The sequence below is a fragment of the Melozone crissalis genome, unplaced genomic scaffold (genome assembly GCF_028551555.1).
Source record: "Melozone crissalis strain CALT ecotype California unplaced genomic scaffold, PUWL_Pcris_2 ptg000018l_1, whole genome shotgun sequence".
NCBI classification, from domain to species: domain Eukaryota; kingdom Metazoa; phylum Chordata; class Aves; order Passeriformes; family Passerellidae; genus Melozone; species Melozone crissalis.
Window position 1 is genome coordinate 31,835,316 of NW_026535796.1, and position 9,765 is coordinate 31,845,080.

The window sequence follows — 9,765 nt, forward strand, 5'->3', positions numbered from 1 at the left end:
CCTGAGCAAAGCACTGGTGCTGGGAGCACAGCAATGCTGGGAAAAGCCCTCCCTCCACCCCCTGAAATGAGGCTAGCCATTTGTCCAGGGAGAGATTCCTCCCTGCCACCCCTGCATTCTGTTTTGCAATTCTTACTTCTAGGAACATCCAGATGCTTAATGATTTTCAAAGCTCAGCTTCCACAGAAAAATATGTGCCTGGCCCAGAGTCCACTATCACTGAAGATTTCCCTTTAAAACAAATCACAAATTATGTCCTCCCCCTGGAGATCACAGTGTCTTTCCTTGGGTTGTTTTTTTTTTTTTTTTCTGGTTTCACCTTTTCCTTTACTCACTCAACCATCTTGCTCATCCAAATCTGCACTGAAGCTGTGGGGCAAGGCCAGCAGCAGTGAGGCTGCTGCTCTTTGGGGCAGGCTAAGGGTCCTGGTGGCCTCACTGCCTTCTGGTGCATCCAGTCCTTGCCAGGAGGGCAGGTAGATGTGCCCACCAGCTGCATGCAGGACACATGGTTGGTAAACACTGTTGGCCCTGCTTCAACCTGTAGTTCTCAGTCTGTAAAATGCTAAGCAGCCAATAGGGACCCCTTCCTAATGTCGAAAAAGGCTGAAGGAGGAGAAGACAGTGAGGCTAAGGCCTCTAAGTTAGACTCTGTCTGTTTGGGGAGCAGAGACACACATCTGCATGTCAGCCAGCTCACACAGCCCAAGCTGTGTGCAAGGAGTGTGCTGCCCCAAAATGTGAGAGTGGCAGAACAGGCAGCTGGGGGATGGTGAAAGGCGTCTGCTCATCACTGCAGATGTCAGGCTGGCACTGCAGCCTGCGGGAGCACAAAGCCTCCCTGTGCATGTCTCTAGGTGAAAAGTTGCCTTTAGCCCCTGCTTTTTATGCTTTCCAAAGCTCAGGGAATGGAAGAAAAGGGCTCTAAAGTACTGGGGGGAAAATCAGGCCTTGGGCTCTGCTGTCCAACATCACCACCCTGGCAGTCTGTACTTTACTTGTCACCACTGTAAGGCTCTCGAGAAGTCCAGGGCTGATGCTGAGAAAGCTGAAAGGCACTGAAGGAGGCATCTTGGTGGTGGTTTGGGTGAGAAAGGCCTACAGTGAGCAGGAATGCAAGGAGGAAGAGGAGGGTGTGGGAGGAAATGAAGAGTTTTGTTCTTTGTGGGGAATATAAGGAAGTATGGGAAATATCCCTGTGGGATTACCAAAGAGATTTACAAGAATGGGCAGCAGGGAAAGGCTGGAAACAAAAATATCATGCTGTGTAATGTAATGACAGGTGAATGAGCTGGTGTTGCAGGCAAAAAGGGTGGAGGAGGCCATGCAGGAGGAGAGGAAGGGAAAAAAGAACAGGCAGAGGCAGATATGAGTGCCAAAGGCAATAAAAGCAGAGGACACAGGCAGGGCACGGGCTGAGGACAGTGAGGAGGCTAATGGAGACAGGGCCAATTAGGAAACCAAACCTGAACTGCACAGGACCTCGATCTGCACTGGCATGGATGCTTTTGAAGCTTGCAGAGCCACACAGGCCATGTGGCAAAGGTGCTGGACAGAATTTTGAACCCTGGACCAGTGAGGGGAGGCACTGGCAGTAGAAGCAAGAATGAGCTAGTGTGCTCTGCAAATAGCAGCCATGCTATCTGAATAAGGAAAAAGAGATGCTGGAAAGAATAAATGCATAAGGAGTTCTTGCTCTATATCCTATGGGACCATGCCATGTATCTGGGCAGAATTCAAGAAGACAGCATTAAGGCAGCTTGTCACCAAAACCACTCTCAGAAGATCTTTCTAAAGGTATAGGTGTGGAAGGGGCAGAGACAGGGTGGAAATGCAGCAGTTAAAGGGCATACAATTCAAAACTGGGGGGGGCAGGGGGATGTCCTGCAGTGGACAATCTTCCCATATCACCAAGTGAACAGGCAAAGCTTTCCAATGAGTAATTCCGCATTAGCAATGCACAAATACACAACATGTCCCAACCTATTTTGCTAACAAGCACATTTTCTCACATTAATCTCTGTCCTACTGGCTTTACCCATGGTTCCTCTGCATATGTTGCATGGTTACTTTTGCATGACAGGTGGAGGCAAACAGTAGCAAAACCAGCATGTGGTATTTCAACAATGATTTGTTTAGCTGCAAAACTTCCTCGTACAGTAAAACATTTGCTTAATTTATTAAGTCATTGCAGAATTATTGTAAGATTATAGCAGTACCTTTCTAGATACTTTGTCTAAATATTGCAATGGGCAGCTGAGAATGTACCACTGCCTCCGAAACTTCTCAGCCAGCCTGGTACTACTGATAACTGCATTTTTCTCCATCCCTCTAGCCTTCAAATGAGAAGTATTTGCCTTCAGATGGTATCTATTTAAATATTTGCATACCTGCCCCAGCCATGCACCCAAGGACTTTTAGACCATTGATAGCTGTAGCTGAATGCCTCTGCAGGGCCGTGACAGCATTTCCAGCTCCTATTTTGCAAGGGGGAATGGAAACACAGCAAGCGGAACACCGCTGTTTCTATTTCCAGCTTGGAATCACTTTGGGTTCTTTGCTAGTGAAAAACCTGCAGCAGCAAGTGAGCAAACTCCCACAGTCAACACTCCCAGCTCAGAGATAATGGTTGGTAAGAGTGCAGGGTGAGTTCCCAACAAGGAAAAAGTTTTGGCAGATTCTTATGCAGCCCCCCACCTGGAAAATGCAGGCTTGCATTGCAGATGTAGCCATGAGTGCCACAAGGAAGTTTCAGTGCATATACCTGGGTTATACTTGTGCAATGAGAGTGGAAGGGAAATAAAAATGACTCAGGATGACAATTTTATACGATCCTTTCCACAGTGGCCTTTGGCTCCCATACGAATCAGGAAGCACACAGCCGGCTGTGGTGTTTTTCCACATACCAGCAAACTCTCCTTACAGCAGGTTGTGTGTCAGGAACCCTTTGGGAAGAGCAGGACAGAAAAAGGAATGGGTATCCCTGTGCAACCTGGGGGCCATAGCATTCTCCAACAGCCTGAGCTGGGCCAGGTGCCAGCAGCACAGAATTTCCCTGGCCAGCTCTTGGCAGAGCTCCATGGTCCTGTGTCAGCAGCTTTGCTGCTCCCTGTTTCCATCAGGGGGTACAGCACAAACAGGGCAGGGTCACCTTTTACACAACTCATCCTCTGCATGGACACACAACAGGCTGAAAGTCTGCTGCTGAAAGTATTCCAGTGCTGTGATGCACTGCCAGCAGGTAATGAGGGGGACCAGAGGATTTTGGCAAAGTGACTGCTTGCCTGAATGCTGGAGAGGAACTTGAGGAATAACTGAAGCAATTAAAGCCACATCCTTCATTGCTATGAACTGTAGCTCCAGCAGTGGGGATGGGGGGGCCTCACCTGAGTTTCAGGGATGCAAGGCAGCAGCACACATTCCCAGGATGTGTTTCCTCTTCCCATGGAAATCCCCTTTGGAAATTCCAAAGGGGTCAGAGTTCAAAGTGAAGCTGAGCCAGGTGATAAAAAAAAAAGTGAACAGACACAGGGCTGTGCTGCAAACCTCCAGCTTCCCCTGGCAAGAGCTGCAAAGTATTGGAGCTGGAACAGAAGGTGCCATGAGGGCAGGTGGGCGGGTGCTGCCAAAAGCAGCCTAAAGCCCCCTCTCTGGTGGGCTGGCAGCCCAGAGCTGGAGGAGAGGGGGAATCCCAGCCCCACCATCCGCCTGCTGCAGCGGGTGCAGGAAACAACACCTACGTCTGCTTCCAAAATTAGCTGCAGCAGAAGGGCTGAGAGCTGCAAGCTGCTTAGATGGCTTACCACTGCTGAGGTGAATCACCTAAAATCCCTGAGAATGTTACCCCAGTGGGCTGCTAGGTGTCAAAACGTTTCTTAAAAAGCAAACCAGGTAGATTCCCATGATCTCAGGGAGGTGGGCAATGAACTGTTTTACAGACTACATACGGTAATCAGACTTTTTTTAATAAATACATATCTCACATGTACCAAAATAATTATAAACAAAAAATGTACAGTATTTACACAATATACAGTTGCTAAAAAGTGTAGCAATTATGACACACACAGTGTGAAACACACTTTTCCAATGCCCACAGTTAACATTATTCCTACTTTGCCTAAGAGCCAAGATAGCAGCAGTCCCTTGTTCTGACTCCTCTACCTGAGAGCAGCTGAGGTCAGTCAGAAAGGACAGGGACTGCCACCAGCCCAGCACAAATGAACGGTAGAGTCTTTGAAAAGCGGTGTTGGCATGAGTCCACCTTGCCATGAAAGGTCACTTGTTCCCTGTAGTACTTGATGCCACAAGAAAGCTCCTGTAATGAGCATGCTGGATGTGTAGTCTGTTACCTTTGCATGGCTGAGAAGATTGGCTATGTGGCTCTTTATCAGGTGGTGTGAATAATCACAGATCTGTACTGATGTTACACATCCCACTCCTGTATTTAAACGTAAGGGAGATCCTGGAACTGTCCTGTTACAATAACGTGCTCCTTCTCCTTACTGGGCAGTGTAGTATTTCCCTCCTTTTTTTTCTCTCCACATTGTGACTTTCTTTTTAGGTGAAGAAAGTCAGTCCTTTTTCTATACATATGTATACAGTCACTTCTTTTCAGAAAGCTCTGCTTTAAAATGCCAGCTGTCGTCCTCCAATAAGGCAGTCATCATATATAAGCTGCAGGAAAAAAAAAACCCAAAATGCTGTTAATGCAAAAATCTTACATAAAGTATCATATCCACTCTGGAAAACAGCCAAATTCTACATACAAATTCTTCAGCAGTGTATAAAATTTCTACACCAAAATGGTTACACACACCATTTAATGCAGCACTCGGAATGTCAGAAAAACAAATCCTAGGGAGGAGAAAACCACCCACTAACTTGAATTTTCTCTCATGAGGTTCTGTGTCAGCAACAGAACTGTGTTCAGAGAACCATGTCGTTTGAAGTTAACCTCCATTCCCTCATGTTATTTTTTACATTTTATTCTTACTCTGTTTATATGTTTGCCTCATCTGCCATTTTACTGATTGCATAATCTTTGGTATACCTATCTGTTACACAGCAAGAGGTCACTGGGGCTTGCTATCAGAGTGACACCAAAAAATACCCTGCACAGAACAGGATTTTCCCCTTTCTCTCGTAAAAATGAAAGCAGCTACTTACTTCATCCTCTGTGAACTCAGGCTCCGATTCACTGCTCTCTTCATCCTCACTTTCTGGCAACATCTGCAGGTCAGCTGTGGTCAGCTGCTTCAGCTGTTCCTGTATGCTTGAGTTGTCTCTTCCCCATGTGAGCTGATAGGGGGAATAGCCCTGATAGGTCACTTTGTTCACGTCTGCCCCATGTTTCACCAGAAGCGACACCAGTTCTGAATTCTGCAGATCGACTGCCAGATGTAGTGCTGTTCTGCCATTGCATGGCTCCTGTGTGAAAACAGCAAAAGGTTTGGCATGTTAGGAGAGACAGAGCCACTGTCAGATCTGTTGATTCTAATCTACTGATTCTTAAGAGCCCTACTTGGGTAAATTGATGGTACACATTACATACCTGTGCGTTCACATCTGCTCCCAAGGACAGCAGATACTCCACAATAGCCAGGTATCCCTGGATAGATGCTAAATGAAGACACGTATGTCCTGGAAGACACAAGCAAAGGGAAAACTTGAGTAAGTCTAATTCAATGCCTCATCATTACTTAAAAGCCAAGATGATAGGCCAGGATGGTGTCTAAATCATTCACGGCAAAAGGGTGTTTTCCAGAAAAGCTTTCCAGCTTCCAGTATAAATAAAAGGGCTGGATTTTGAAAAGATTTCTTGGAGGCTTTATTCCAGTCTTTGAGTGCAACTTATTACAAACAAAAAAAGGAGCACGGCAAAGGCACTCACTAAAAATGCAAAGTTCAAAGCCATGAGAGACTATAATCAACAGTGAGAAGGCCTACAAGACAGCGCATTTCAAAAAAGTCAGACACTGCTGTATGTTCTGAGCTCCTCAACACTCAAATGGGACAAAATAATCCTTCTCCAGAGATCGCTGAGATCCACAGGAGACCGACCCTGCCCTGAGGCAGCCAGGATGAGGAGTGTGTCCGTACCGTTGTAGTTGGCTGCCTGCAGGACAGGCAGGAGGTGCTGGGGCTGGCAGTACTGCGTGAGCACGCTGACGCTCGTGAGGGAGCCCTGCTGGCAGGCGATGTGCAGGGGGGTGTTTCCTCGGAAATCCCTGATCTCCAGGTCGCATCCGGCCTTCAGAAGATGCTCAGCAATTTCAGGCTGATCAGTTATCACTGCCAGGTGAAGAGGAGTCTGCAAGCATAAGAGCAAAAGCACTGTAAGTTACACCACAAACTTGGCACCAACATCTAGGCAAGCAGACCTCTTGTTCACTTGGTGATTTCTGCCAACAAATAGAAGCATGAAAGCACACCCCATAAACTCAGCTCTTTATGCTTCCCAATGTTGTATGGCTGCCCATTCATCTGGAAGTGATGAACTTTGGGCTCTCTGGATAAACCGACCGCCAGCTGGTATGAAGGGTATCATTAACATCTCCATAAAGAGGGATACAACCCATGGCATCATATTTGAAAAATGTGGGCGTCAAATGCCACTCTCTCAGGGGAGAGGAAGCACTGTACCAACCCCGGCTGGAGCCAGCTGGGGACTTTCCTGAACGTAGGCTTTGATTCAATTGATTCCATCAATTAAAACAAAAAAAAAATTAAAGGGACTTTTTGGGGGGAATTCCCCAGAGGGAGTGTGTGGGTGTGGCAGGGGCTGATCCGGATTTGGGGCTATCGAGGTGAAAGTACCTGGCTGAGGTTGTTCTGGAAGTTCAGGAAAGCCCGGTCACCGGCTGCCTGCTGGATCACCTCCAGGCTCAGGGCTTTTTCCTCGTGAATAATGGCCAAGTGGAGAAAACTGCAGGGGGGGAAAAAGGAGTAATGAAGCAACACGCGTTACCCCCCTGACGCCACGCTGAGCCGCCGGGCCGGGCCGGGTCACGCGCGGTGTCGCAAGCCGGGGCTTTCGGCGCGGCCGGGGCTTTCCGCGGCCGCGGGAGCCGCCTCTCCCTGGCGCCGCTCCAGGGACTTTCCGCACCCCCTCCCTTCCCTCCCGGCGCGGCCCAGAGCGGCGCCGCCCCGCCGGCAAGCACATCCTGTCCCGGACTGGCCGTGCCGAGCTCCCCGCCGTGCCCGAGCCACCCCTGCCCCGGCTCCGACCCCCACTTACGTGTCCCCGTCCTCCGTCAGCTGCTGTGCCCAGGCGGGTGGCTCGCGGGGCTGCAGCCGTATGTCCTCCAGCTCCTTCACCAGCTGCCGGTACTCCTCCTCCTTCATGGAGTCCAGGCCGCTGTCGTGGCGGTCGTCGAGCGCGAAGGCGCCCTGGCGCTCCTTCTTGGGGTGCTCGTAGCCGTCCATGGCGGGCGGCTCGGTGGCGCGGCGGGCGGCGATCATGGCGGCGGAGCTGCGGGCGCTGCGAGTGAGCGGCGGCGGCGGCAGCGCCTCGCATATACAGCACGGCCGGGGGATTTCTGCGGGGGAGGAGCCGCGGAGGACGGGAATTTCCAGCCAGTCAAAGCCCGACCGACGGGTCCGGTCCTGCTTGGCGCCGCCGGCGCTGGCAGGGAGGGCGGAGCGGCTAGGGCCGCCCAGAAGGGGCGTCGGAGGGGAGGGAAGAGGCCGGGCCGAGAGGGAACTTGGCGTTTTTCCAGGGGGGAAGTACTCGCCTCTCCGGCGTCCCCGGCGGTACTTCCCTGCCGCGCCCCGCGGGGATTTCCCTGCCCTACCCTGCCCGGTCCTGGGACTCCCGGTGCCTTCTCCCTGGCGGGTCCCGCTGCGCCTCGGGGTCCCGGCGCGCTGCGGGGACTGCTGGCCCTGAGTGCATCCCCCCGACATTCCATCACTTTCAGAAGAGGGGCTGCGGCATCATAGAATAATTTGGGTTGGAAGGGTTCTATAAAAAAGGGTTTTTTCCATCTTGCAACTATTTCTGACCTCACTGAATGTCTGTGTTGGTTTTTTTTTCCCCCCATTTTGTCCTTTTCCCATGGGATGGCATTCCTTTGAACAAGAACTTAAGAGAAAATAAAGGCCCATCTAGACCAACCCCCCTGCCATGAGCAGGAACATCTTCAACTGGATAAGACCCCCATCCAACCCGACCTTTAATTTTTCCAGGGATGGGCATCCACCACCTTTCTGGGAACCTCTGGGTTGCCCAGAGGGTTCACCACCCTCATTGTAAAAAATTCTTCTTCCTTTTATCTAATCTAAATTGACCTTCCTTGTGTTTTAAACCCTTACCCTTTGTCCTATGGCAGCAGGTCGGGCTACAAAGCCCATGTGTTTTTACAGGCTGCCCTCAAGCTGTGCAAGGCTGCAGTGTGGTCCCCCAGCAGTCTCTGGCCAGAGGGCCAGGCTGTGAGCATGAACGCCCTTAGGAGCTCCATCACCCCGAGGTGCAGTGCAGCACAGTCTGCACAGTGACAGAGCCCTGAGCTGTGAGGATCCCTGTGAAGTCTGATGAGAGGGACCACCTTAGGAGTCGTTAACCAGCGCTTATCTAACGATTAGGAACAGGCTTTTTAGCAAGCCCAGGGCAGTAAAATCATGGTAAAATGTCAGGGAATCAAACACCACTGGAGCAATGCTGAGGCTGGATCAGTGCACTGCATTTGCCCTGCTTGAGGAGTGTCACTTCTTGGAGACACTCAGGCAGGATTGCACATGATGGATGTTACACTGCCATGCCTGCAAGTGTGCCGCTGTTGCCTCAGTGTTTAGAGGATTTTTCATCTCTGCTGTGCAAGTTTTCACTCCATAACAGAACAAATCTTTTAAAGAAGAAATTACATCTTCAGCCACTATTCTTACTTTCTCTGGCCATTTCTAGTGACTCTTCTTTGCTTTTTTTTTTTTTTTTACTGCTGTCATGCCGTCTGTGGGTACTAAAAACTGGATAAATGCAGGATCCCACATGGATAAAAGGCATTGTTTGTCTGTGGAGCTGACAGCACTGAATTTTTTCCTGGTGAATTTTTGCTTCTGCTTCTCAGTTGTAGGGGATTCCCATGAAGAATTTTTCTTCTCTTGCAACTATTGCTGGCTTCACTGAGTAACAGTGTCTGTACTTTTTTTCCTTTTGTCATTTTCCCATGGGATGGCATCCCTTTGAACAAGAACTTATGGGAAAATCCAAAGATAAAAGGAAGAGCCAGAGGAGAGGAAGAACGCCTGGCTTTCTGTTAGCAAATGTTTTTAATTTTCAGCCCAGCTGTGCCATTCCTGGACTTTTTTTCAGTATTCATTACTTGGCCTGGGACAATCCAGTGGTGCTTTTGGGCAGGTTTAGAAAAAAGCCATAAAACTCTGTCTTTTTGAAGGTAAAGGTTATGAAAGTTCCGTGAGCTTTTTGAAACAGTTTCCCCTTTTTAATGTAAATTGGCAGGGGAAATTTAATTAACAAATTAATCTCCTCCTATCTGCAGCTCTTCAAAAAAAGGAAGATGGGAGTTGAAAAGCAAGCTCCTGCTCTGACTAGCAGGGGAATTGAGCCCAGCAAGGACCTTGCTTTCTGCAGTTGAGATTCTGCTAGAACCACACAGACATTAAACTTGAAAACTCCTGTCCTAGCTGTGATGGCTGTAAACTGGCTTCAGCAAAGGGAATTCTTTGCCTCCTTCTATGAGAGACCTCCAGCTGCCCTCACAGGCCATCACAGAACTATTTTTAGCAAGCGTTTGCAAGCAGCCTCTT

At 49.3% G+C, this 9,765-nt stretch overlaps 1 protein-coding gene across 1 annotated transcript; it reads right to left on the reverse strand.

The window, feature by feature from the left end:
* Positions 1–4,166: 4,166 nt before the first annotated feature.
* Positions 4,167–7,562, reverse strand: NFKBIA (NFKB inhibitor alpha). Its single transcript, XM_054275965.1, has 6 exons — positions 7,241–7,562; positions 6,820–6,928; positions 6,103–6,313; positions 5,555–5,643; positions 5,170–5,430; positions 4,167–4,677 (listed from the first exon to the last, which is right to left on the reverse strand). Exons 1-6 carry the CDS (start codon positions 7,462–7,464, stop codon positions 4,630–4,632), a joined length of 942 nt encoding a protein of 313 aa, XP_054131940.1. The 5' UTR covers positions 7,465–7,562; the 3' UTR covers positions 4,167–4,629.
* Between the last annotated feature and the right edge of the window lie 2,203 nt (positions 7,563–9,765).

Coding starts and splice junctions, on each gene's coding strand:
- NFKBIA (XM_054275965.1), bottom strand. CDS start 7,464: ATGATCGCCGCCCGCCGCGCCACCGAGCCGCCCGCCATGGACGGCTAC. Junction 5,431..5,554: donor GAGCAGATGTGAACGCACAG/GTATGTAATGTG, acceptor GTTTTCACACAG/GAGCCATGCAATGGCAGAAC. Junction 4,678..5,169: donor CTGAGTTCACAGAGGATGAA/GTAAGTAGCTGC, acceptor TTTTTCCTGCAG/CTTATATATGATGACTGCCT.